This window comes from Tetranychus urticae, chromosome 3 (assembly GCF_039701765.1).
Source record: "Tetranychus urticae isolate SD_2017Ah chromosome 3, NJAU_TeUrti_SD_1.0, whole genome shotgun sequence".
Taxonomy (NCBI): Eukaryota; Metazoa; Arthropoda; class Arachnida; order Trombidiformes; family Tetranychidae; genus Tetranychus; species Tetranychus urticae.
This window is the reverse complement of record NC_142960.1, coordinates 21,927,315-21,953,966: the sequence shown is the minus strand read 5'-3', so window position 1 is coordinate 21,953,966 and position 26,652 is coordinate 21,927,315. Positions and strand designations below refer to the sequence as shown.

Genomic DNA, 26,652 nt, shown 5'->3' with positions numbered 1-26,652 from the left:
ATCATGAATAAATTCTATTATAGCACGCTTAAATCTTAACAGACTCTTTTTACACGCATCTGATAATGTGATATTTTTATGTACAACATTCGTAACGATTTCCTTTAATGCTTTATATATCTTGCGATCGTTTTTATATTGGTCTGAAAGAAACTGCTTACGTAGAGCAACACCTCTGATTTTGGGGAGGATCTTTATGATGGGTAAACACTCTTGTAAATCAGAAGAAATCATATTTCATAGACAGTGTAGTCGTGATTATTCGATTTTTGAACTATGTTGGTTTGAACTCTCAAGTTTTCTGGAGTGGTTGGAGTTAGATCAATCTTTAAATAGCTAAAAGGATCCTTAGTTGCATCTTCATATGCGCAGATCAGCTTTTTACTTTTTGTAGGATAAATTTGACGAGCTAAGAAATGAAATTGAGATTTATCTCTCGGATTCTTCATGATTATCAGATACTGACAATTTAAACTTATTCCTCGCATATTTTTTGCTTGGTGAAAAATGTTCTGCACGATGAAGATTACACTGATATTCATGTGATGACTTCCTTTCGTGAATAGATTCAATAGCTTGTTATCCCCTCCAAGCTCATTCATCAAATCATCTATCACTATCAAATCATATCCTGATGGATCTTCTATCAATCCTTCATGATACTGAATCATTGATGGTGTATTGTATCTATCTTGCATTTGACCATGACACCAAAGAACTTTTGGTTGTGGTTTGAATTTATAAAACGTGAATTTATGATTTTTTATGAGTGATTCTACTAAAACAGTTTTACCACTAGATGTAGGACCTGCTACGATACAAGTAAAAGGATGTAAAAACTTGAAATAATTTTCGTTATCAACCATTTTTTATCAAAGTTATTATTTATTTGAATCAAGGAGTATCAAAAAAACTTTTACAGAATACTTTTAGTAAACCTTTATATGTTTAATTGGTTTTTTGTTTCTTGATTCGATTGCCTTGTGCATCGATATTTTCCCGTTTCCATTCATCTTTTAATGCACATCTTACATGCATCAATGCATATCCTAATAAGTTTTTGCCAGACCAAAGGAAAGGTGAATCTGATGCAGGATCATCGACTGCACACCCACAAGAGAAAACTTTTTCATCAGCATCGTATGCTACGATGACTCTAGCTCCACTCGCAAGAAGTTTAGCTTTTAATGACCATGATGCAGAGAATTTGGCATGACATCCGATTGTCAGCAGCTCAAAAAGTTTGGATTCTTCTGCATCCTTGCTTTGAGATTGCATGTATCCTAAAACGCTGTTATACCATTTGTCTTGTACTTTAAATTTGTATGAATCATCTTCAATAGAAAAACACGTCACCGCAGCATCATTTTTGTCAACTTTAAAGAATGAAGTGTTCATCATGTTATTTTGTTTTTTAGACTTTGATGATTTTTCAGCAATGTTGTTTAGTAAAGCTTCCATTTTTTTTAGTTATTGGTTTAGTCAAGTACTAATTATGAAGTGAGTTGATGTTTGTGGTTTGAAGTCTAGTAGAATAATGATTTTCATACTGCTGAAACTGTCACTTTTATACAAAAAACCTGGTCTGTAACCATGAACAACCTGAATAAGCATGCTCAGAATGTATTCTTCTTAATCTGGTACGAAAAGGCGGGGCCTGTGTTTGCGCACATTTGAGCCTCGATTGACGCCTAATTTGTCCTTTAGCTACATTGAAACAACCTCCGCATTGTTTCAACTATTCCCTGCTTTTGCGCGAAACTTATCCCTATTTTGCATGTTAATTCAATAGACATGCGCAAGAACCTTTCCTCGATTTGTTTATAAGTTTTCCAAGTTATGCACAAAGTATCTACTTGTTTTGAAATTAATTTCACTATTTTCCTTTTGTGTTTGCTTTTATTTAAACATTTATTGCGACAAATAGAATATATACAAGGTATAAATTAATCTACATAACCGTATGGTCTTGTGTTATTTCCAATGATCCTCCTTTTTTCGGAAACTGCTCTGTATATCTTATCGAAATTTCGCGTTGTAACTTGATGAGTGAATTTATTCGACACTATGTTTGTTTGAGCAACTTTAAATTGGTCTTGATTACCGTGAATATATTGCTCGGCCATTTGAACCAATCTCTGGACTGTGATAATATCTAAGGCTCCAGAAGAAAGCTTAATGCCTTTGACTTTAATGTTGCTTTTGGTTTGCCCCGATGCGTTGACTACTTGATAAGCGTAATTTTTTGGACCAAGGGTAACAAACAAATTACATTTCCAACCGGGGTCAATCTCATCAGTCAATTGGCCTAGATAGTCCCCACATTGAATCAGAGGATCACCATCTTTTTCAACAAAGACAACAGAATCAGTATCGAAGTAGAGAACTCGTCCCTCACGAACTGCTTCAATCTTTTGAATCAAGCGAAAAAGCTCCCTACGTGCGTATGCTGTGACAAAGCTAGCAACAGCAATATTTGTCTTTCCGGGTAAAATTTTCTCTTGAGAATCTTTGCAATATCGGTGCTGTACCATCATTATCTTTTCAGAGGCTTCATGAATGCCTAATATTTCCTTCTCTTCATTGTTTATGATGGACCATAAATCAGCGTAATTGCGGATGAATTCAGTCTGTGGAAGGTTTGTTGTTTGAGCTAATTTACCCCAGAAACTGTTAAGCATGAGCTTTGCTATACTCCTTCTTCCGGGATTCTTTTCAATAGCATTGCTATCTAACTCAATACCTTCTGCATTTTTGTAATCGAGAATGTATTTATCTCTATCTTCTTGGTTTTGCACCCATGATGGCCAATCACTTGATTCTTGTTTTGTTTTTAACCACATCTTTACGTAGTTAGCAAAAATCGATGGACCTTTATTAACTTTGTAATCTAATACTTGATAGATTTTCACAATCTTGTAGCCATATTTAACGGCCTCTTGTAATTCAATTGATGTCCATGTACTGATCATAGCTCTCTCCAATTCACTATGCGAGCATGAAGTTTGAACAGAATCATTTGCACATTTGAAACAGAGTGGAAATATCAGCTTTTTAGATATCCGCATCGGAAGAACACCAATATTTAGTTTCAAGGGTGGAATTACTTTGCATTTGATGAATCCAAAATAATCGTCAACAGTTTTGAAATCTTCTTGAATTAATTTTGGATGACCTAGCGGGTAGTCAAATTGACGCAGAACAAACGGATAGAGCGATGTAAAGTCTAGATATCTAATCACTTCATTATCTGAACATTTGTGATAGAATTTGATGTTATTTGTCCGTCCACCATAGAAACTCTCACGAATATCAATTGGACCAACTACTTTAATGGTTTGGTAGAATATCAATCTTGACTTGATGTATGCATCATTTTTATCCAATTCATGTTCCCAAAGTTCATGCAGAGTATAACCTCTATGAGCATAATAGAGCTTCTTTTTTAAAACTCGGTTATAAAGATCATTCACGCATTTTTCTTCGCCGTTTATGACAACATTACTGTTTCTGTCAGGGTAACATTGTACACAGCCATGATAATAACATCCCCAGAACTCAAAAACTTGTTTCGTGTAGGGAATGAAACCATCAGCATAGTAGGGACCCAGACGATATTCACGTTTTATTTCATTTCGGTGAAACTTCTGCATGAAATCTAACCAGGCATTTCCAACTTTGGATTGCATTCTATTTGCATATCCTAAAACAGGTGTGATAGCAAGTGTGAAAGATGGAAGCATATTAGCTCTAAATACTTCCATTGCAACAGAAGCAAGTGTGAAGCTTCTCGTGATTGGATTTAGACCAGTTATTGAAGAGAAAAGCTTCACGAATTTTAGAATTGCCGTCAGTAAAATTTGAACATCTGATCTACAGTATTCAATTATTTCTTTTTTGAAATCGAATTCGGTGACGGTTGATGCTTCATGATTGTACCAATTTTCGAAAGCTGTTTTATTTTCAGGCTTCATAAACTGGGGTTCATAAAATTCTTTTGAAGGAAAGGGGCCAACATAGCTCTGATGTTCAGGTGTGTTGAACTTGTGAGGGAAATACCCTTTTTTGAGTTCATTTATGTTGAACGATTTGCAAAGAGAAGCTAACGGCTGCATGAAGAGACTAAGAGAATCTACGAATCGCAAATTTTCCATCTGCGTGTACATTATCTTGGAACCACACATGATAACATCAGGGATCAATTGAAATTGTCTTTGAAAGAAATCTTGCATTATAAAATGACCATCGTAACCTCTTTGATTATGTGCAATGACAGTTACCGCCATGTTTTTTGCTTTAGTTTTAGGAATAATTTCATTGTAGAGATAGTCACAAAAGGCTTTGATACAATGCTCTCCATACCAAACGTTCTCAAAAACACCACAAACATCACAAGCATTAGTTTTAGTTAGGGTTTCAGCATTCAAACAACTTGTGCAAACTGTTGCTGAGATGAGCAAGTTAGGTTTGTGAAGAGAGTTTGATGAGTTTGTCGAAGGCTCCGGAGATACTTGCATTGATTCAATATCATAACAAATCAAAACGCTAGGTTGAGCATCCATTTCCTTGAAATATTCTAGATTTGCAGGTTTGATGAAACAATAATGAGGTGAGTGTCTGTATCTAACGCTACATATATTGCAAACGTAGCGATCACATTCATGTTCATCTCCCAGCCTGTAAATTATCCAGCACTTTTCACATTTTTTCTTTTGAGCACAGATATTGTTTGCAATATGTGCATCGTAACAATGTTGAGAAACAAAGTCAACATGACAGACTTCGCAAGTTATTTCACTAGCTAGTTGACATGGTGTGAGTGAGTTGCAATTCTTACAACTTCCTTTACAAAAATGCTGTTCTTCATTTATTTTAACCCAACATCGGATGCAGAACCCATTACACTCCATATAGCCATTGAGACTGGTGATGGTGTTAAAGTGGCTTGGTTCAGAGTATTCAAGAATTATTTTCTTGTCTTTAGAGGGTCCTGCGAAAAGTTTCAGCTGCGTTCGTTGATCTACAACCACAATTTGGTAATCAATCAAGATATTCTGAATTTCAGCTATTTTGTTGATGTTCATTTCCCCATTAACTTCAAAATTCAATTGATTGAAAAGCTCAGCTGCTATTTTTTTCTGTGCGGGTAAAGATTGTCTGATTCTCTTCCATCTGTTCATTTCTGTAGATGATTTCTTGTCTACATTGAACTTTCCCACAGCAATTGCTAAGTATCCGCAAAGATTATCATCATTTACGATTTCTAAAATGGAACGTTTAACATTAACTCTTGCATTTGCGGTCATAAGGCGTGAAACAGATCGGTTAGCCCCTCCAGAAATGCATTTGATGATTTGTATTTTTATCTCCATCACGCCATCGTCTAAGAAATTACCTGCTGACTGTGCAAGGGCATATGCTCTGTCGAGGAATTCTTGAGGGTTGAAATTCTTTTTGAGAAAAGAAACGTAAAGCTCTCTGTTTTCCTGGGGATTTCTGAATGTGATGTATATTCTATCATTTTCGCCTGCATCTCTTATGAGGGCAGAAACAAAATTTTCGTATGCTGTATCTATTGCTTGTGATAGTCTCGCAATGTCAACCCCGTTTGTACCTCCATTATTCAGACGAGCCCTCAATACTTTTGTCATTGAATGGAATACTGGGTTATTTCTCCATGGCTGCTCATCGATAACTTCAAACGCGATTTCGTTTGATGCTATCACCGGTGTATGATCAGGACTACCTCCGCCACGCTGATGTGATTCAATTTCAGCATCAATTAGTTCGTCCTGTGTTGTATCAGACAACGAACCATACGAACAGTTAGAGCAGGTAGAACAGCAACCTGAACAACTAGAGTTAGCAGTTTGAGTTGATTGAGAAGAATCAGACGTGTCAGAAGAGAGTGATGAGCCAGAGGAAGAGGAAGATTGAGTTGATTGCGAAGAATCAGACGACTGAGATGATAGTGATGAGGCAGAGGAAGAGGAAGATTGAGTTGATTGCGAAGAATCAGACGACTCAGAAGATAGTGATGAGGCAGAGGAAGAGGAAGATTGAGTTGATTGCGAAGAATCAGACGACTGAGATGATAGTGATGAGGCAGAGGAAGAGGAAGATTGAGTTGATTGCGAAGAATCAGACGACTCAGAAGATAGTGATGAGGCAGAGGAAGATGAAGATTGCGTTGATTGAGAGGAATCGGATGACTGGGATGATTGAGTTGCTAAGTTATTGAAGTAACTCATTGGAGCTAGTTGTGATAAATTTTGCAAGCATAATCTATCATCTTCATCATTTTCCATTTCTTGGTCAAAATCTTGGGAGTTTTCAGGAATTGAAGCTTGTGTAAATGATTGAGATTGTAAAGTTGATTGTGTTAAATTAGCAAAACATTGTGATGGAGCGAGCTGAGAGAGGTTTTGCAAGCATAGACTGTCATCAGCATCATCATCCATCATTTCATCGTAATTAGCTTCATTCACTAGATTCACATGCTCTATGTGCATGCATACTTCATCATCCTCATCTGCAAGCATATATTCATCAATCGAATGGCAAATGTTATCAATATTTGGTAAAGTGTCATCGAGTTGTTGGTCCCATAAAAGCTCATTTAGGTTATCTGAATCCATACCCTGAGACATGTTTGCAATACACTATTTCATCAGGTATAATCGAAAAAAGAGAACGAAATTTTGAAATTAATAAATTTTTCTAAGAAGAAATAGGACAGAGACGCGTTCAAGATGTCATTCAATAGCGCTTAAAAAGTTCTATCGAATGAGCTATTGAACATATAATTTGCATATAACTGAAAAAATTTGGAAATTTCCTATGTTAAAAGATAGGAAAATTGGAAATTTTGAAACAACTTTTCAGCAAGTTTCACTTATGCTAAAATTATAATTTAAATGTTTTTTGAATGTGCTTGGTGAGCTCTTTTCAATGATATATCATAAATCTGTTTCTGAATTCTGGTTTGAAAAAAAGCTCATAACTCGAAAACTAAGCCTTTTTCAGCGATTTTGAGGGGTAAATTTTGCGATTTTTTCACGAATGATCTAATTTTGTGAAGGGGCGGATAGAAAAATAGGGCCGCTTTTTGAAAAGGGGATGTGGCAGGGGAATCTGGGGAAACAACTCCCTTTTTACTTTGGGCTGATAGCTTTTTTGATGACAAAATTGTGGATTTTTTTCATACGTAAAAATAGTAAAATTTTAACTTGGAAATGGATAGATATGTATCTTAGGAGTAAAATTTAGTAAAGAGAAGAATTTTTTTCATCATAAATGAACTTGTATAGAGTGAAAATTGTCTTAATTCTTCCAAAAAGCTATTTTTTCACCTTTTTTTCTAGAATATGGACTGTATGGATTGAAATTTGGCATGAGATTGTTTCTTTTAGCTTATTGAAGCTAGTGCATAAAGAATAGCATGATAAAATCTAGCATTTAGCTGCAATCATAATGAATTTTGAATTCTATCCTTATTTGAAAATTTTGGGAATTTTAGTTACTTACATTGTCAGAAGATGTCGTTTGTATACCTTTGTTTTTCCGATTCTAGTCAATAGATGGTGTTCTCACTACTTGTTTGTTTTTCTTTGGATAGATGGAGCTTGCACTAATCGTTCGTTTATCTTTAGATAGATGGAGCTATTATTTTATATTTCAATCTAATTTATACAATTTATAAATTACAATGAAATGGTGATAACTTAATTAATTTTATATTTATTTGGTTTAATTGTGTGTTTAATCTATTGTGAAATTTTCTATTGGTTTTGTTGTGCTTGTTGTTTCCACTTCGAGCGCCACTGGTAAACTAAAGGAAAAACAAGTTTGTATTCAAAGACTACCAGTTTCTGCGCATTTTTTCTGCTTTCTTTCAACTTTCTTTTCTTAGCAACGTCTTCAAGAAACTAGTTTTGATGTATTGTTGACAAGTTTTTGACAGGTTATAGCCTCAGGCGATGCTTCAGGGTATGAACACCTAGTATATTCTGGTCTTCTCTCTCTTCTCATCTTTGTTTTGAAAGGAACAAGTTTTTGACAAGTTTTTGACGAGTTGTTTTGACAGGTTATAGCCTCCGGCGTAGCTTCAGGCATAGTTTCAACTCTATTCGTTTGTGAGGGAGCAGGGGAAGAGCATGATGTTGGTCTTGAATTTGGTATATAAGGTCAGCTTAAATTTGTTGAAATTATCAATCTTCTCTCATCTTTCACCAAGTCAACATAGTGGTCTTCATTGTCACTCTTTTCACTCTCTTAACTCTCTTCACTCTCTTCAGTCTCTTCACTCTCTTCACTCTCTTCACTCTCTTCACTCGAGTTCTCCATCAAAAAAAATAATTTAAGTAGAAATGGCAGCACCATCATTATCATCATCAACAACCATTCGTTTGACCGCTTTCGGTCCTGCTTCACCTCCATCTGGGCCGCTTTATGGAAAGCCATACGCCCTTCCTGTGCTCGTTCCCTCAGATGTTGAGGACTTCTTTGGTGGGTGTTGTGATGGCCATCCTCTTCCATTACCTGTCGCAACTTCGACTCCGTTGTCCTCTCCTTCTCGTACTCCGCTACCTTCACCAGCTTCTCTCGTTGTGATGTCTCCTGTCGATCAGACTCAATCTATGTCTGTCTCTGCAGCTTCTTCATCATCTTCCATCCCTCTCCATCGATGTGCTGAGGTTGTGGCTCTTCGATCCATCAGTCGACAGACGAAGGAAGCTTTGCTCGATTCTGAGCAACTGGATGGATCTGTTCCCTTGAAAGAGGTGGTTGGTCTTCTCAGGAAGCTCCAAGTTGGGTTGTCAATCCAGCAGGATTGGGCTTCATCCTTTGTCCAGATGGTGGGGGCTATTGATGGTTTGGTCCTGAAGTATGGACCTCAGCCAAACGTTGATGATGAGGAAACCATTGGTGGTGTTAGCTCTACCATCGAGCTTTCGTCATCTTCCATCCCTAATTCTATCATCGCATCCGATGATTCAGAGATTTGCATCTCTACGGACAGCTCTGGTTGGGAAACCACCTTTTCTTCACCTTCATCTGCAGCAATCACGGCCACTCCAACACCTCCGATGATCCCATTCCGTCCGAGGAGGCTTGATTTTGATGCTTTGGCTGCTGCTGATCCTCCTCATGTCCATTCACCATACCCTTTTACTATGACTTTCAAAAGAGTTAATGACTCTTTTGAAATCATAAAATGTAAAAGGTTCAAATCACTTTGAATCTGATGGTGATGACAATAATATTAATGATGATAATTATAATTAAAAATGTAAAAAAATGTAAAAAAAAATGATAATAATAATGATAATAAAACTTGTTTGAGTTGAGGTTTACCCTTAACCTTAACTTCCAAAATCGGTTGTTTGCGCATTTTTTCCCCTTTTTCTCCCCCCTAAAATAGGCTCCACCTTTTCGTGGCGTTAGATACCCTTTACTACTCACTTGGTTTAAGTCAAATTAAAAGTGGACTGTGAGAGAAAAAGAAAAGGTAAAATGATCAATATTTGTAAGGTTTAAAAGGTATATTCAGATATTTAAAGGTGAAAAGGTTAGTGATTAGTAAATGTTTAGCCATGTGTGTGAATGTTGAAGATGATCAAAGTGAATAGATTTCGAGAATCTCGTATTGATTACAGTTGCTTGTACAGATAGTACAAAATTATGTTCAACTTTCTTTTCATGTAAGGATAATGAAAGGACCAATTTTAAGCTTCATTAATGCGATTTATAAAGACATGGAATGAACAGAAAGGTGTGAACAAAGGTAAAGATTAGATAAATTAGGTAAATTGTTAAGGGTAAAAAGGTTAGAGAGTAACAATTGATTGAGAATGGAATGAAGAAAAATGACGCTAATCATTTATTTATGGAAACTGAATATTTATGTTCTAAATTGAATGTGGTTGATTGAGCTGAAGTTAAATAAGGAAAAGGTTAATATTGGTGTTACTGTGTAACATGTAAGGAATGTTTTTAACTACCTTTTTCTCCTTCTTAACCTTCTTACCTATCAATAAACATTGAAATCAAATATCACATTCCAAAGGCTTCAGGCAGATTTATGTGTTCACCTTTTAACCAATGAATTAGCAAAATTGGGCTCATTCAACGTTTCCTTTCAATTTACTTCTTTCCTTGATTCTTTTCCATCTGGTATCCTGTAGGTGAATGAGTTAACCCACTGTAAACCAAATAATGATAGTTAATAACAGTTGGATTTATTTTTCAGTAAAAGATATTTAAAAGGTATTAATTGTATGAAAGACTTACCTAAACCAGGCTGATAGGGCCTGAGTATCATAGGCCTTAAAAGATAGACTTTACAGGTTTTGTGATATAAAAAAGATTTGGACAAGTCTTTTTATGATCAAATGTAGATTACAATAAAGTAATTTGCGAGATTGATCATAATAAAATTTTAAACCTTCGTGACTATAACAATTAACAATTTGTTGACTTTATTAAAATGTTGAAAACAAAGATGAAACAGAAAAGGGCATTTCTTTCAATTGCAGATGTATTAATATTCACACACAATTTAATAGTTAACAATTTATATGGTTGAGTAACCTTGTTTGTTCACAATTTCAACTGGTAATTAATTAACATGCATAAATAAATTATAATGATGGTTTGATTACAGTTGAAAAAAAAGGTTGAGAAACAAAAAAAATGGACAAGTTAACAAGTGTAGGTTTTAAGTAACGCGCAATAAATGATTTGCCGGGAAAATCCATGTTGTTCAATACAAATGATAAAGAAGCGTCATTTTCAAAAAAATAAGACAATGGAGACAATAAATCAAGTTTTATTTCAAAGATAGTGTTTGAACTGTTAATTAATTGTTTCAGCATTTTACACATTAATTTACTCTTAAATTAACTAACATTTAATTTAATAGTGTCTAATAATAATTATTTTCATCTCTTTTTCCTTCAAATCAATTTTTTTTGCCCTTTCAACAACGCTCTAACAACCATCACATGAAACCAACAACATATTTTTCATGATTCAATGGTTCCTCTTTCCTGCTATTATTTGATCATTTTTGGACTGGTCATCATTAATAAATAATGGATAAACAATACCAACATCATAATTCAGTGATGAAAATAATGTTCGCCGGATGAACACTGCTGTTAAATTAAATGAAGCCATTGTGGACAAAAGTCATTCAGCGAAGCTCATTTTCATCAATCTACCAGGACTGCCAAGAGATATTGCCCATGGAAGAGGTTCAACTGAATCAGCTCACCATTATATGGAATTTTTGGAAGCTTTGACAGAAGGCTTGGATCGAGTAGTTCTAGTCAGAGGCGGTGGCCGTGAAGTAATCACAATTTACTCTTAACCCAAGAAAAGATTATTATTATTATATTATATTATGTTATTTATTGCAAGGCAAACCAAACCAAAAATCAAAAGAGGATAAAAAATTTAACAAAAGTGATTGTAAAAAGATGATCGTGATGCGGCTAAACGAGATGAAGGGGAAAAGCTAAGGTGCATTTGGTTCACGTAAAAGTAAAGTGGACACTTCGATTCTGACTAAGCCTGCAATAAAATCGAGAGCTCATCTAACGTTCATCACAATTATTACTATCATTATTATATCCTGTTAAATCTCTTTCATTTCGATCTCATCACAACCCTTTCTTACTATTCTATCCTCCAAAATTGTTTTCTTCATTTTTCATCATCATCATGGACTCTCTTCTCTCTCTTTCTTTCCAAGTCATACTCAATGATGACCAGCGAACACTGATTTAGATATATTAATCATCAAATTTAGCCAACTGATCATCTTGTAGTGATTAAATTTAATTGATTCAAAAACAAAAACCAAAAATTGGAATTGCAACCTAAAATGAAATGCTTTTTTATAAAAAAAATCTCATCAAACTAAACTTCAAAAATGAAATCTCATTGCAAAAATGGATGATAATTCTGGACAGAACTTTTTTTTCAAATCTTACAATTTGGAACTCATTTGATCACAAACAAGCAAATACACTAAACACTAAAGAAACTACCATCAAACACTTTTACCTAATCAATCAACTCATTTTGCTTCTACTGATTAAATACGCTCAAATCAAAAACATTTAATGCCATTTCTTTCGTTCCTCTGTTTCATGAACGATTGAAGATAAACTATGTAACAAAAAAGACTAAATAATTAATTGGAATAAGAGAAAGAGACAAAAAACATTGATTAGTTGATCAAAAAAAATTGTTGCACAATTAAAGTTTAAATAGTTGAAACCTAAACCAAATGCCTCTATTTCTTGATTAAAACAATGAAAATTGAGTCTTAAAAATAACTCTAAACAATTCTTTCGATTAATGGTAATTATTTATTTTTATCAAAATAGATTGTTAACAACGAGGATCAACTTTTAATTGTAGGCTCAGATGAAAAATAAAAATTGACTTTGAAAAGGTTGAAAATTTCAGAGCGAAAGTGCATCAATGACTTGAAAAATTTCCAATTTAATTGTTACAATGATAGATGCCATCGGTTTTTGGACACAATTTGTTTTACTACAAACTGTTTCAAATCGATTCAGATTAATTGTATACAATATGCAAGGTCATGAATAATTTAACATTTTAAAATGAAAAATGCATGAGTCTTCATTTGAGATAGTAAAATAATAGAGTTAATTATTAATCTCATCTTAGTTTAAATCACTTTAGGATATGATAATACAATTGAGAGGCTGAAGCGAATTAGATTTTTTTGTCTTCTTTTTTAGTTCTTGTTTTTTTTTTGATGATTTCCATCACTTAACAAGTATTGTTCTTGTCTTTAGTTTTATCACTCTTGGTGTTGATCTTTTTTCAAAAGATTTGGAACAGAAGGACAGCTGGGTAAGTTTTTGTAAGTTTGTTGAATACCTTTGATCATTTTTTCTTTGAACTTCTGTTGAACGACTAGAGAAGTTGTTATGGTGTTGCCCAGAAAGATGACAGAGAATATAAAAGAGGAAACAGCAACCTGCCACTCACTACATTGAGGGTGTTTACTTAAATTGTACAATGTGTAAGCATTGTAAAACTGAAATGCATAACCTAGATAAAGGAAAGGTATCAGAAAACCTAATCCTCTCCACATCCACGAATGAAATCCTTGAATGGTAATGTCCATTTCGTATCGCTCACCCAGAGCTCTTAATCGATATAAACAATTATGTTGATAATAGAATTGTAGGAATTGAAGGAAACTTGTGTAAACAATATAGTAAAGAAATTGTCTTCGGAAAAGGTCATACATTAAACCATCAGGCCAAACAATTATGATTCCTGCTTTAATACCAGTAATAAACTGGAGAGCTCTCCACCAACCTTTGATTCTAGAGCCATTAACGATTAGAATACTTTCTCGAATTGTCAACGTACAATGATACCAAACAAGTAGGAAATGGAGACATGCATCTATAACTCTAGAGAAACAAATTGTAAAAAAATTTTAGATAAGTTTTCTTTTCAAAAATAATGTCTGGTGCACTGAAATGAACTCGTAATCAGATAAAATTGCCACTTAGTGCAATTAATATGAGGACAGCTGATTGATGTAACATGCGTCACTATTTAAAGATAGAGATAATTGAAACAAATCCAAACCTGAAACTGAACATAATATCCAAAACGGCCACAACAAGTATCAAAGCATTAACTATCAGCTTAAATTTTTCATATTGTTCTTTGTACTTAAATTTTTTCTCATTGTTGCTCAATGTGACATTGATATCACCCAAGATAACTTTTAAATATAAACTTTGTTGTGTCGGTAACTCTTCCTGTTAATCAATCAGAACAGGTAATTATAGAAGAGGCCCAAAGAAGCATCAGCAAGACGGCCAAACCAGATAATGGTGATCATCATTAGAAGATAGAAAGAGTAAAAAGAAACAGAGAAACATTTCATTAACAAACAATAAAAGGCATTAAAAATTGACAATTTTTACCAACAAAATAATCAAAATCACTTACCTTCACTGACATTATTAAATTTCAACAAGATGGGTTAAAGACAATGCTTAACCGGTAAGAAAATGAACAATCAAAATGATCAAGAAATTTTCATCACAATAAAAATAAACTGTAATGCAGGTTCCCGTTTAATTTGAAAAACAAGCTCAAAGTAACTAGTTACTTGTAACCAAAATTTTACACTAAACAATGTTACAAAGAAAGTTATCCGTTTCCGGACTGTTTCCAAGGTAACACTAAAATTGCCCATCAAAAATTGCCGTTAATTTACAGAACCTTTTGTTATTTTTCTGGAAAGGATAAAGAATCAAGTTTGAATTATGCTTAGAAGCGATTAAAATCTTTAAATCTAATTGATTGATCATAAACTCGAAGACTAGAGATGTGGCGACAACTGGTAACCAGCTACTTGATTAGAAAGGAAAGTAACTAAGGATCAGTTAATTGGTGTCAAGTATTGGCATAACAACAGTCAGCCGATTAATCCAATTGATTAAAATTAAATGAATCTCTGTTCGAAATTTAAGAAAAAATATTTCTAATTTTAAAGAAGCAAATTAATGTGAATTAATAATAACCGAAATAAACGGTTTAACCAAACTAGACAACCGCATCTTCTTTACTCTTTGACTACAACAGTCACTAGATGGAGGCTGAAAAACTGGTTACATTGTAAACCAAATCGGGTTAGTTTGGATTTTAATTTTTAATTTGATTTTACGACGACAACAAGTTAATTATTACAATATAGGAATTCAATTATGATTAGGTACTTTTTCTGTCACCATATTAAATGTTGAATGAGAATTAGTCTGATAAAAATTCACATTAATCCAAAAGGACTGGGTTTGACCAAAGAAACTATACTTTTGGACTGTTTGTAAGCTTTGATCATTTGATTGTTGAATTGAGTCTTAAACTGGTGAAATACAAGAAATCAGGTTGATATTGAATTAAAAATTAAATTTCAATTGTTTAATTAAACTGTGGCTTTAGGTTTTACTTGATTTTCCATAAACAAAAATCTATTTTTAAAAACTGAATCACTTGGCCTCTTGGTTTATTCAGTTGCATTTACAGTTGTTAATCTAAACAGTCAATGTAAACAATTGCCAAACATGATTAATTAGTAATCAATTAAAGGTTCCGTTTCCGAATCAGGCAAATAAAGTCTACTGTGACTAAAAAACAAATATAACAGTTCAACAATCAACAATCTTTTACCTATTATCATGAATGTCTGAGCAAGTTGACATGCAAGTAATATGTATTTGAAGAGAAAAAATTAAGCACCATTTTCAATAATTTGACAATTGGACAATCAGTTTGATCAGGTTATCTTAATCAGTACAGTTCCGACTTTATTAATACAATAATTGTAAGCTCACAAATTTTAGGACAATCAAGAGTGTTGAGAGCGTAAACTTGAAAGATGTTTTATACGCGATAGTAACGGAATAAAACAATTCTTGTTACTGACAATTAAATTGCAATATTTAAATATCAAACTCAAACTAACAATGACCAATAAAAGGCTATTCAACTTCGCAGCTAAAAATTTATCGATTCAGAAATCGAGTATAGATGATTCGAAGGCATTTCGAGTTTCGACTAAAGCTTTTGCTTCTGATACTTTTATGCAATAGCCAAAGAGTTTCCACCAACAGTAATGATCGGAATATCAAGTATTTCATTTTTGGCAAGTGATCCAGAAAGTTCACTCGTTCATTACTTACAGGTTAAGCATTTGCCATTGTAGCTATAAACTGAAACTCACTATAGCCATCAGAAGTGGTTGATAAACATTGACAATTCAACATTATGCAAATCGGGATTTCATTATAATTAAAAGTCTTTTAATCTAACTCATCCTTTTGCCGTTAATTTCAGATTCTCTGTACATTCGTGCACAAGATAAGGCGGTCACTAATCAAGCTGTTACACTTGAGCTAATTCACTCCCAGTGATGTTAACCAGCAACGTTCTGGACGCAATTCAAAGCGATAAAATTGGTAAATTTAAAAACTTAATTTTTCCCTTTTCACGCCATCTAACGGTTAGTATAACCATTAACCGGTTTTTTGTTCTTTCGGTTATTCTTTTTGAATTTTGGCGGTCATTGATTTCATAAGAGGGAGCTTTACTGTATCCTTGGTGATATTCGGGAAACGGAAACATATTCTCTTTATATAATACAAGCTATCTGTAGCTGGTTTCAAACAGTTTAAGTCGTTTCTTAGAGAAACGTCGTACATTTAATTTATTGTGTTGTTTATAAAACAATGAAAATTGCAACAATTGTCTGTTAATCCTAACGTTTAATCATCATGCGAGCTAAGGTAAGTTTCCGATTAATTTAATGCTGACTTTCGAGTTACTGTTTTTTGTCGATTCAGATTTACTTATCTAATTTGTCTTTTTGTGCCACCATTTTCCTTTTTATGTTTCTCTATCCTTTACCTTTTCTACACTTTTGTTGGTATCTTCCTTTGAATTCCTGATTTCTTAGTGGCGGAAAAAGCGTATGCGACGGCTAAAGAGAAAACGCCGAAAGATGCGAGAACGATCCAAGTGATCGTGTGATCATTGATGTTCAGCTTCTGTTTGGATAATCTCCAGGACTTTTTTTTTAATTGGGGAGTTCAAGTGCTGAGTAATCATTGATCTATAATGATTGGCTATGTCGAAGCCAAGATATCTATGTAACAATGCTTGATATTAATAAAGACGACTTTAGATTACTTCGTTTTGTTACACTCAATTTTTCCATTCACCAACGTGACTGCTTTTCGCGATACTGGAATATCTATTAATATAATTTCGTATAATTTTATGTTCTCAAGGGTTAGTCTCTGATTATTAGAGTTTTGTTGAGATTCAGTTTTTCCACATGGTAAATCAATATGTTGAATCAGGCATGTTAACTTACAACATTTTGTTAGATGAACCTCGAGAACTTTCTAGAATGTTTATTGAAAGTAGCTTTTCAAGTGTCTCTTTATTCAGTTGTTTTCAACTTTTCTTTGAATGTTCTGTTTGCGATAAATCTAACCTCAATCTTGAGCTATCATGAAATCGGTTTAGTCTGTGCAGTAGCTTGTTAAATCTTTGGTTATCTTAATAGGCTTTAATATTTAATACATTTGTATTATCACAAAATTTGAAGACACTTTTTTTGTTAGATTTAGAGATTCATGTCAGAGTCTTTAATTTAGGAATAAACAATTAATGGAATATAAATTTATTTAATTTAAAACAGGTGTTAGTAATTAGAGCTCTCTTGGGCAGAGAGGAAAAGGCAGCACAAAAGCTAAAAAGAGAATATAGTTTATTTAGGCGTCAATGGCAAAACCATACGTATCTTGAGCGGCTTCAGTGCAAATATCCTGATCTCTTTTAATGTAATAAGAATTGTATAAAAACGCAACACCGCCTAATACTAGTACAATACAGTTGGTGTAGAGCGAGTATTGTAAACTAATAGCTTGTGCTTCATTGGTTGATGTAAAAGATTTGCTTGACTTGATGGCATCTGATATCTATTAAAATAAATTGCATAGTTAGTAAGGATCAATTAATAACGACAAATTATTTGAAATGGATAAAAACTTTACCAAGCCAATGATGTAAGGACTAGTTGCATCACCAAGTAAGTGAGAAATAAGAATTTGTATTGATTGAGCAAAAGCTCGCCGATGGGGAACGATTATATATAATAACATATCAGCCACAAGGGTCCAATTGATGCAAAGCAATGTTACTCCAATTGCAATACTAATCCATGATAAAGTAGGCACACTTGTAGCCAAAGCGATCGAAAGAAAAATGAAAGGAGTTGAAATGAATACACTAGCTGAACAAATCAATGGGTCAGCTCGGTGGGTTTTCTTGCGAAGATATTGAGCAGCATAGGTACCAGTGAGAACACCAACTATACCACCAATGCATGTTATCACTCCGAAAATAAGAGGAATGCTGGATATGAAATGAAAAAAATTGATCATTAAAATCTGCAATTGTATAAATTATTCGCCAAAACTCAATTTACCCATCATGATCTTTTCCATCTTGTAATTTGAAAACCGCTTGCATGAAAGTCGGAGCCCACCAAGTCAATGAACCAGTGGTAAAACAGACACAGGTAAATCCAAGTGTTGACCAAATGTAAGAAGGAATCTTAATTAAATATCTTATATCAGTTTTGAGAGTACTTTTTACTAAATTAGAAGCACCATCAGCTTGACCTCTTTGAGGTTCTTCCAGGAAAATTAACATTAAAAAAATAGAGAAGAGACCCAACATTGGAGTCAATCGAAGAGCATATTTCCAACTACCGAATGCTCGTGAAAGAAGATCTCCTACAATAAAACCCATACCTGAACCAACAGGTATTGCGAAAAAAAATAAACCTAGAACTTTTGTTCTTAAATCGCCGATAAATAAATCAGCAATAATTGTTGGCGCAATTGTTGAATAACTGGCTTCCCCAATTCCAACCATGGCTCTCATGAAAATGAACCATCCTTTTGCATTTGCAGGAATGATGGAGCCGAGGTATGTAGTTATTGACCAAAAAAATACGCCAACGGCCATTAAATTTTTTCTTGAATACCGATCCCCTAAATATCCAAAAAGTGGTGCCATAACCATATAGCTAACAATAAAAGCAGATTGAAGTGAACCACCTTCGGCATCACTTAAGCTGTAATATTTGGTAATATCTGGTAAAACTCCAGCAACAGTAAAACGATCCATATAATTGATTAAATTGATAAAACAGAGGATCCCAACTGCCACATATTTCTTGGTATTATCCATGATCCAAGGTTTTATTAAGTAGATTCACAAAAGTGAGAAAACTGTAAAAAAATTTAACAAAAATAAACAAAAGTAATCTTTCAAAATTGAAAGAACAAGCGAGAGTTGACAACACACCACTAGCTCATAACTTTTTTGATAAAGTTTATGGCATGATCATTGTGATGATTTTACCTAAATGATTTCACCCCCATTAGTTAATGAATTAAATCAAACCAACAGTAATTGTTATTTATACACAAAGACTAAGGTAAACATCAGAAATCTTACAGGAAATTTTTTTAATTGATGCAACAACAATGTCTTCCAGTAGATGGCTCTTAAAAAAAGCGCTGAAGTTAAATCTCGTTATTTGAATTTACTGTTAAAAATTAATGAATTAATTTCATGTCGACTCTGAAAACTCGTAAAAATCTTAATCATCGCCCTTTGATTATTATTACTCTATTATGTGATTTAACAGTTTTGTAACAGTTATATATGGTGTAACAGTACACTTGTACAGTAAAAAAATGAAAATATTTACAAATCACAATTTGAATTTTTTTAATAAATATTTGAAATCAAGCAATTGAAATAAAAAAAGAGTTGATTAATAAATGAAACCACAACATTGTGTTGATTTGAAATGTTCAAAAATGACTATATTTCCAACCTTGAAAATTAACAAAATATTTAAAATCTTGTAAAATAATAATTTTCTGCGTTCATAACAGGAGAGGAAAACGAGGACGGATAATCAGCCCATAAATGAACTGATAAATGTTCATAAATGTCTCAATCTATTGAATCAAATGATTCTGACTTAAGCAAAATGCCATTTAGGTGAGATTGTTTAAGTATCGGGTTCACAAGGCAGTGATGATGATTTTGATTACAATAATCCTTTTTCTCGCAGGTCAATAAGTTCTCTCTTTTTGTCCAAATAATTTTTCAAGCGCAATTGGCCATATTCCTAAATTATAAAGAAAAACGAGAAAAAAATCAGTGAAAATGACAAAATCTGAAAGCAAGGAATAAGAAGAAGAAGAGAAATAGGCATCTTTTTGTAAACACATCTATAATTACAGGATGCATGATATGAGTTCCATCAATTAGAAAAGGAATATAATTTATAATTTGAGCAGCTCATAAATCAAACCGCTTCTAATAAACTGACTATAATCTAGTGATAATAAATAAATCAAATTACAGTCCTTACCCAATAACCGAAAGCAATTTTTGATGAGTATCCATGGTCTATACTCCAAAGGATCCATAAGAAATGAGATGCAAGTGTGAAAATTTCAGCTTCGCGTAGTATGTGATCTTCGGTGTCAATCTCCGGATTTAGATTTGATTTATCAATGGCTTTAATATATTCCTTAACAAAGAATCGCCTTTGAGTTTCACTTGGATAATCTTGTGGATTATAATAAAAATGAGGAAACTCGGGTGCTGAATAATCCATGGTCCATTCGTTAAAATGATTGGCTATATCATGGCCACGATAATTATAAGCACAGTACTCAAAATCAATAAAGATAAGGTTGGGTTCCAATAAACTCTTAGTTAATTGATTTTTAGACCCACTAGAAAGGCGACTCTTGGTTTGTTTTGTTGGAAGTAAAATGTTACCCTCTTGAAGATCATTATGACAGAAAACTACGGGAGATTCAATAGAGGAAAGAAAATTTCTCAACCATGTTATTTCTTCTTCATAAGGAAACTCTATCAATTCTTTCACTAAATTTTGATAATCTTTTTTAATCATCTTCACATCTATTTTATGTATACTGTCCAACCACAAATGTATTGTGTCAAACAGCCATGTGGGTTCTTTATTGATAGGTACATCAAGTTGGTGAACATGAGATAGTTTATGGGCAATGGTTGCTGAAATAACAGGATCTCGAAGTTGTTCACATGTCAGAGCTTGTGCCTATTAAAAGAGATTAATTTAATTTCAAATTAATTCAAATCTTTAAGCCCAAAAAATAGGGAAAAAGTAAAGGGTAAGATAACTTACCGGAATATATTCTTCAAGCCGTCCTTCAGGGAAAATCCCATACAGCTTGGGGCCAAGTTTTCTTTCAGACAACATCATGAAAATGACTGATTCTGTCATTTTATTTATATTTTGACTTGGGTCATCTGAATGGAGTTGTCCATACATCCGAAGGAGAACCTGACTTGGCTCTCCACACAATGGTGTATGAGTCGATGGCAATGAACACCGATATAAACTGTTGCTGAGGCCACCACTGCAAAGAAAGAGAAGAGATGATTAATGGCATGAAAAAAGCGCATTTACACGCATTTATTACCTGATTGAGTGGAAAACCAATTCATCTTCTTTGATGTCCTTCCAAGACCCCGACAGGAACTGTCTGCATAGATTATATGCTTTGTCATGAAGAGCAGAATTTGATTCAATCATAGATTGTGCTTTAGTTAAAGATCTATAAAAAAAACAATGTTAATTTAAATCAAAATATACGTATATCAAATCCTTCATAACAAGACAACCGTTAAACATCTAATTGGTCTATTTTCCTACTAGGCTATCCTCAGAGATTTATTGCCAATAGAGTTTGTGTTTGGTTTATTATGATGGATTTAAGTGTAATTCATAATGAACTTACCTTTGATGGACATGGACATCTCGAAATTTAAAAATAGCTTGAATAAAAAGTGGAGTTATCCATAACAAAGAATGAGTGGTGAAACATAAAAAAGTGAAAAAAAGAGTTGACCAGATATAGGAAGGAAATTTTGACAAAAAGGATAAATTTACTTTGAAATTATTTCTTTCTGAATATTTAACACCAATAAATTGACCTCTTGGAGGTTCCTCTAAATATAATAACATTAAAAAAACAGAGATAAAACCCAATAACGGAGTCAGTCGAAGAGCATATTTCCAACTTCCTAATGTTTTAGCAAGAAAATCTCCAACAACATAACCTAAAGTAGAACCAACGGGAATAGCGAAAAAGTATGAACCCAAAAGTTTGGTTCTGTAACTGCCATAGAATAGATCAGCAATAATTGTTGGAGCTATTGTTGAATAACTAGCTTCACCAATTCCAACCATGGCTCTCAGGAAAATGAACAAATTGCCGCATTCTCTAGGAATAAAGGATCCCAGATATATTATTATGAACCAAAAGAGTAAACCCATGGCCATTAATTTTTTTCTGGAATACCGGTCAGCCAGCAATCCAAATATTGGTACCATAAAAATGTAGCTAAAAATGAAAGCAGTTTGTAATAAACCACCTTGAGCATTACTAAGGCTGTAATAATCTTTGATATCTGGTAAAACTCCAGCCACAGCAAATCGATCAATGTAATTGATCAAATTGATAAAACAGAGGATTCCAACTGCCACATATTTCTTGGAAACATCCATAATTAACGAGTTGATATAACAGAACCACAAGTTGAATGAAATTTTAAGCGATAATCGACGATAAATAAAACCAAATATAACTGTATTCTCCCAAAAGATGAGAGCGTGACAATAAGCACATTACTCGCTCATTGCTTTTTATCAATTAATCTTGAATAAACTTTAGGAAAATTTTTACCTTGAAGAACCACTCTCATGATCTTACCTCCAAACATTAATGAGTAATAATGAACACATGACCGATTACAAATCAAAACATGATAATAAATCTTATTTTCACAATTTCTCCAAGTCTGTCCACTAGAGGTCTCTCAAAACACAAGAAAGCGCCAAAAGCGTTTTTTCATATATTTTTCAAATTAAATTAAACACGAGACAAATGCAATCACGACTGATTGCAAAATTGTTGCTATTCCGTGAAATTAACTTAAAATGAAACTGAATTAACGTAATTATAATGTCTTCATAATTTTGCAATAAATTCCCATAGAAACAGGTTTAAATGTAATCCTTCAACTTAATAATGAATTGAAAAAAAGACGAAATGAAATCCTTTTCTTATGCAACAGATTCTGTAATTATTATGATTGATTGTTATTAATATATCATGATTCATATACCAAGTATTCGGTTCTTTACTTATAAGTTTTAGCCATAAACTAAAGCTAACTAATTCCCTTACAAATACCATCCTCACACCGGCAATGATATTTTGTCTGTCAACTGAAATGCAAAGATCGTGAAGAGCAGTTTGAAGCATTGCCATTACCTGAAGTCAATTCACAAGACGCAATTCAAAATGCAAAAACCCATTGCTTGAAATGGCTGTTATGTACCTTTGGTTGTTACTAAAAAGACACAACTATCCCATTTATGCAGCAATTGGCAGAAATGAACAAAAATGGGTAAAAATTAATTTCTTTCAAATTTAGACTCTGTTAGTTTATGAGGAGATGAAAACAAAGTCAATTAGGGCGATTCGAAATTTCATTTGAAGAAAAGTTTTCGAGAAAATCGAGGTCAAAGTTGAAACTTTGATCGCCTTTTTTGCAAGTATGGAAGTAGATTTTTTCATGAAACTCATTTCACTGATGTTGCCTCCAATTGTCAATCAGAAAATGCTTTTGTTTTTAGAAATAAAACTTTTCGTTTTCTGTAATACAGATACGTTCGACTTCCAGTTAAACCGATCGTTCTCTTCGCCCGAAAGAGTCAGCATGCTGAAACTTATTATTTGACCATAAAAATTAATGGTACACATCATGGATTAAATACTTTTTTCCAGTTATCAATAGTTCTCTTGATTTTGGCCATTGTTGTTAAAACTTTGAGCCTCGATATTTCGATAATGGCATCACCTACAGTCAACATTCTTTCACTCATTTAATCCTTTACTTATTAATAATTAAATTCACTTTAATCAATTTCCATTAACGCATTTGGGTCATGATGTTTAAATTGTAAATGTACAAGGAACAACTTATTCAACAAACAAAACTCATCACACCCAATTTTTTGCAAATAAAGCAATTTTCTGGTTAAAATGTCTTTGATGCAAAAAGTACTGCCAAAGACTCGAACATTTGATTAAAGATTTGAGTCTTTGTAGGTTTGTAGGGACATAAAAATTGGGTCATTGTTGCTAGCAAATAATTCACCCGATGGACAGTTTTCTAGAAAATTGAGGTCAAAGATTAAACTCCAATCGCGTTTGTTCAGTAATGGAATTAACTTCTTCATAATACTCATTTTAACGATCTACAATTTTTGATGAACAACCAGAAAATAATTTTATTTTGAGAAATGAGATTTCACATTTTCTGCAAAACAGAACAGTTCAATTTTCAATTAAACCGATCGCTTTCTGTGATTTTAAGAGTTACCGAGCGGAAACTTATTGTTTTTCCACTAAAATTAGTGTTTCACATCATGGATTGTCTACTTTTAACCAATTAACAACAGTTCTCCCGATTTTGGCCATTGGTCTTAAAACTTTGAACCTCAATAATTCAAGAATGGCATCACTTACAATCATCATTCTTTGACCAATAATTAGGTTTTATTAATTGGTATACGATAATATGACTGAAAACCGGAGAAAATCTTAGCAAATTTATTTAATAATGAAAGAAATTCTGTCACACAAGATTTGAGTTTGAATAACCATTTATCTTTATTTGTCAACAATAAGACCGGATTACTACTTTGTGTGCCTAATAGCTGGGTGAAATCAAGATGAAAAATAACAGGTTAAATGCAGCTACTTAGTGTTGAAAGAATACAAAACATGATTGAAATGCATGAGGAAATTTGAAACATAACTCGAAAAATCTTTGAGGACTTTCAGGTTAAAGTGACTTACAAGTTGTTAGTGGGTTTGTAGAGTGAAAAACTGAATCAATTAGGGCTATAAGTATAGCTTACTTTTATCTTGACCATAGTGCCAGTATGCGCGTCAATACGATAAGTGAATTAAACAGTTTTATTTAATGCTTCAATTTTTATTCAATATTAATAGATAGTGAAAACTCCAAAATTATTCCTTCAAATTGATGAAGGTTGCTGTCAATTTATTCAACAAGAATTCAAATCGCCACAAACACTGATCCATTGTTTTTCGCGAAATACTGCTCACCTCAGTAAAGAATCCGTCGTCCTTAGAAAAATGATAATTTCGCATTTCATTGGACAATGATTTTAGACGATCAACGATCTTCATATCAACTCGATTTGGACGTCCTAAAGATACTTCACACATACGAACCATCTCAATGTCACCAATATAAGCATCCATCATAGCTTGTAGGTTATCTCTCGAGAAACTATAGCGCGAATCCATAGTCAAATAATCACCATTATGGATTCCCATGATACTGTTAACATCGTTTATAAGTCGCACAATATGTGAGTAAGATTCAGAAAGATCACTGATTCGAGTGTCATTTGAATCCATTGATTCCAAAAGTAAGCGTAACGATTGTTCAGTTGAATTGCAAAAGATTTTTGCATCTTCAAGAATCGATTTTCCTTCGTATAAAGTCATGACTTGATCGATTCGTCGATTTACCATAGAAGTTAGTATCAGCTTCGGCATATCTTCACGAGCGTAAAGACTTTTCATGAAGGCCAACTCTCGTAGGGATGCGGAGTATGATGCATTGATCACGGCAACTAATTCAAAATGAAAAAAGACATTGAATTGAAAGAAATTGAAAAGTCAAGAAAAAATGAAAAACTTACATAAAAAGATGAGTCCGATCGTATTTTTCATTGTAATAGCTTTCAAATTAGTTAGTCAATGTTAATAAATCAAAAGTAAACTATTTTAGTAACAACTTGATGAACTTGAATGAATTGAATAGATCTGAGCTCGTCTTTATATCTACTCGATTTGTTTAGTCGTAGCATTGATGTACAATCTATCGCTAAATCTTTGTTGCTTTGTTTTTTTGCAAATTCAAACCAGTTTAATCCATGTAAAGCTGCCTTACTTGGTACTTTCGCCCATTACTATTTGTTCAATTTCAATCAGAATAAAATTGTTATTGAATTGAGTTAAACGATATAATTAAGTGATAGACAACAATGGTTCAAACATTTAAAAAGTGTTATCAAAGTAAAGTCGATAACACAGGTTTGAACATGATTGAACTCATCCATTGAATCCATGTTAAGTCCAATCCATCGCCACTAATAGCGCGTGTTGCAGTCTTTAATTGTTTATTATCATCATAACTATTAATAATACCTGATATCTGGATTGATATCGTCCAGTAAATAAAATATTATACGTCGTCAACATAAAAAGCATATAATATGTTTACATTAAAAGCATCGTTTATCGGAAAATTAGTTGGTTTTGCTGGGTCACTGATCGAAATTAATCAATACATTTGATTAATTAGCTTTAATTTTACCTCATCAACATTGAATAATCTTCTGTTGAGATTCTATTTCTAAGTCTCGGGGCATTTAGCTCGATAGACTTTTTGCAATATCTCTGACGAATGAGATGTATTTTGTTTTTCATGTTAATCCTCAATAGAAATGTTTCTAATATTAATATCATGAGTACCCGTAATATAACCGTAAAAATGGTATCGACAGATCTTCTTTAACAAGTTACTTCTGGTAGAAACATTAAATCAAACATTTAATGGTCATTCAAAATTTTTACCAACTTCATCAAAACTATTATATCTGCTAATCCCATTAAGGATCTAACGATCGTGAGCTTGAGCTGTGCAAGTCTGGAATGATATTTTAGTTGAAAACAGTTGAATTTCAAGAAAGCACTGCAAAGCAAAACAAAGTTTTAAATTTGAAATAAAATTTCTCGAAAAATATTCATCTGAGAAAATCGCGAATCAGACGAATGGTCTCAGTATTCATGGCGATACAAAATAACAACGTTATAATTT

At 33.3% G+C, this 26,652-nt stretch overlaps 5 protein-coding genes and 2 long non-coding RNA genes across 8 annotated transcripts in view; 2 read left to right on the top strand and 5 right to left on the bottom strand.

Annotated features, from left to right (window-relative positions):
* Positions 1 to 12,299, top strand: part of kcc (solute carrier family 12 member kcc) — a 56,308-nt gene extending 44,009 nt beyond the window's left edge. The window contains exon 6 of the mRNA XM_015932268.3: positions 11,128 to 12,299. Within this exon, the coding sequence (XP_015787754.1) occupies positions 11,128 to 11,374 (247 nt within the window). The 3' untranslated portion in view covers positions 11,375 to 12,299. The remainder of the gene's footprint in view (positions 1 to 11,127) is intronic.
* On the bottom strand, positions 9,463 to 10,727 carry LOC107364827 (uncharacterized). 2 transcript variants are annotated; one of them, XR_001569263.3, is made up of 3 exons: positions 10,294 to 10,727; positions 10,031 to 10,204; positions 9,463 to 9,491 (listed from the first exon to the last, which is right to left on the bottom strand). It is a non-coding gene; the product is annotated as an uncharacterized LOC107364827 (long non-coding RNA). The 2 variants fall into 2 exon arrangements; XR_016199666.1 differs by having other exon boundaries at positions 10,005 to 10,204; positions 10,294 to 10,712.
* A 61-nt stretch (positions 12,300 to 12,360) lies between the features above and the next one.
* LOC107364825 (transmembrane protein 120A) lies at positions 12,361 to 14,121 on the bottom strand. Its single transcript, XM_015932267.3, has 3 exons — positions 14,020 to 14,121; positions 13,651 to 13,826; positions 12,361 to 13,469 (listed from the first exon to the last, which is right to left on the bottom strand). The coding sequence occupies exons 1-3, from the start codon at positions 14,029 to 14,031 to the stop codon at positions 12,845 to 12,847; spliced, it is 813 nt and encodes a 270-aa protein (XP_015787753.1). The 5' UTR covers positions 14,032 to 14,121; the 3' UTR covers positions 12,361 to 12,844.
* A 2,130-nt stretch (positions 14,122 to 16,251) lies between these two features.
* Positions 16,252 to 16,760, top strand: LOC107364824 (uncharacterized). Its single transcript, XR_001569262.3, has 2 exons — positions 16,252 to 16,358; positions 16,529 to 16,760. It is a non-coding gene; the product is annotated as an uncharacterized LOC107364824 (long non-coding RNA).
* Positions 16,761 to 17,244: 484 nt separating this feature from the next.
* spin (lysolipid transporter protein spinster) lies at positions 17,245 to 19,097 on the bottom strand. The gene is made up of 3 exons (XM_015932266.3): positions 18,068 to 19,097; positions 17,634 to 17,994; positions 17,245 to 17,558 (listed from the first exon to the last, which is right to left on the bottom strand). Exons 1-3 carry the CDS (start codon positions 18,835 to 18,837, stop codon positions 17,352 to 17,354), a joined length of 1,338 nt encoding a protein of 445 aa, XP_015787752.2. The 5' UTR covers positions 18,838 to 19,097; the 3' UTR covers positions 17,245 to 17,351.
* Positions 19,098 to 19,358: 261 nt separating this feature from the next.
* On the bottom strand, positions 19,359 to 22,447 carry LOC107364822 (choline/ethanolamine kinase). Its single transcript, XM_015932264.3, has 5 exons — positions 21,462 to 22,447; positions 21,144 to 21,278; positions 20,846 to 21,080; positions 20,039 to 20,758; positions 19,359 to 19,792 (listed from the first exon to the last, which is right to left on the bottom strand). The coding sequence occupies exons 1-5, from the start codon at positions 22,229 to 22,231 to the stop codon at positions 19,712 to 19,714; spliced, it is 1,941 nt and encodes a 646-aa protein (XP_015787750.1). The 5' UTR covers positions 22,232 to 22,447; the 3' UTR covers positions 19,359 to 19,711.
* Positions 22,448 to 24,711: 2,264 nt separating this feature from the next.
* On the bottom strand, positions 24,712 to 25,571 carry LOC107364792 (uncharacterized). Its single transcript, XM_015932226.3, has 2 exons — positions 25,472 to 25,571; positions 24,712 to 25,402 (listed from the first exon to the last, which is right to left on the bottom strand). Exons 1-2 carry the CDS (start codon positions 25,500 to 25,502, stop codon positions 24,768 to 24,770), a joined length of 666 nt encoding a protein of 221 aa, XP_015787712.2. The 5' UTR covers positions 25,503 to 25,571; the 3' UTR covers positions 24,712 to 24,767.
* Between the last annotated feature and the right edge of the window lie 1,081 nt (positions 25,572 to 26,652).

Bases quoted from the DNA above. Each gene is read 5' to 3' on its own strand.
- LOC107364822 (XM_015932264.3), bottom strand. From the start codon at position 22,231: ATGGATGTTTCCAAGAAATATGTGGCAGTTGGAATCCTCTGTTTTATC. The intron at 21,279-21,461 runs GTAAGTTCATTA...TTTTTTTTATAG, and splicing joins GATGTCCATGTCCATCAAAG to ATCTTTAACTAAAGCACAAT. The intron at 21,081-21,143 runs GTAATAAATGCG...CTTTCTTTGCAG, and splicing joins TTGGTTTTCCACTCAATCAG to TGGTGGCCTCAGCAACAGTT.
- spin (XM_015932266.3), bottom strand. From the start codon at position 18,837: ATGGATAATACCAAGAAATATGTGGCAGTTGGGATCCTCTGTTTTATC. The intron at 17,995-18,067 runs GTAAATTGAGTT...TTTCATATCCAG, and splicing joins GATGGAAAAGATCATGATGG to CATTCCTCTTATTTTCGGAG. The intron at 17,559-17,633 runs GTAAAGTTTTTA...TTATTTTAATAG, and splicing joins GTCCTTACATCATTGGCTTG to ATATCAGATGCCATCAAGTC.
- LOC107364825 (XM_015932267.3), bottom strand. The intron at 13,470-13,650 runs GTTTGGATTTGT...TTGTTTCTCTAG, and splicing joins GATATTATGTTCAGTTTCAG to AGTTATAGATGCATGTCTCC.
- LOC107364792 (XM_015932226.3), bottom strand. From the start codon at position 25,502: ATGAAAAATACGATCGGACTCATCTTTTTAT. The intron at 25,403-25,471 runs GTAAGTTTTTCA...ATTTTGAATTAG, and splicing joins GATCGGACTCATCTTTTTAT to TTGCCGTGATCAATGCATCA.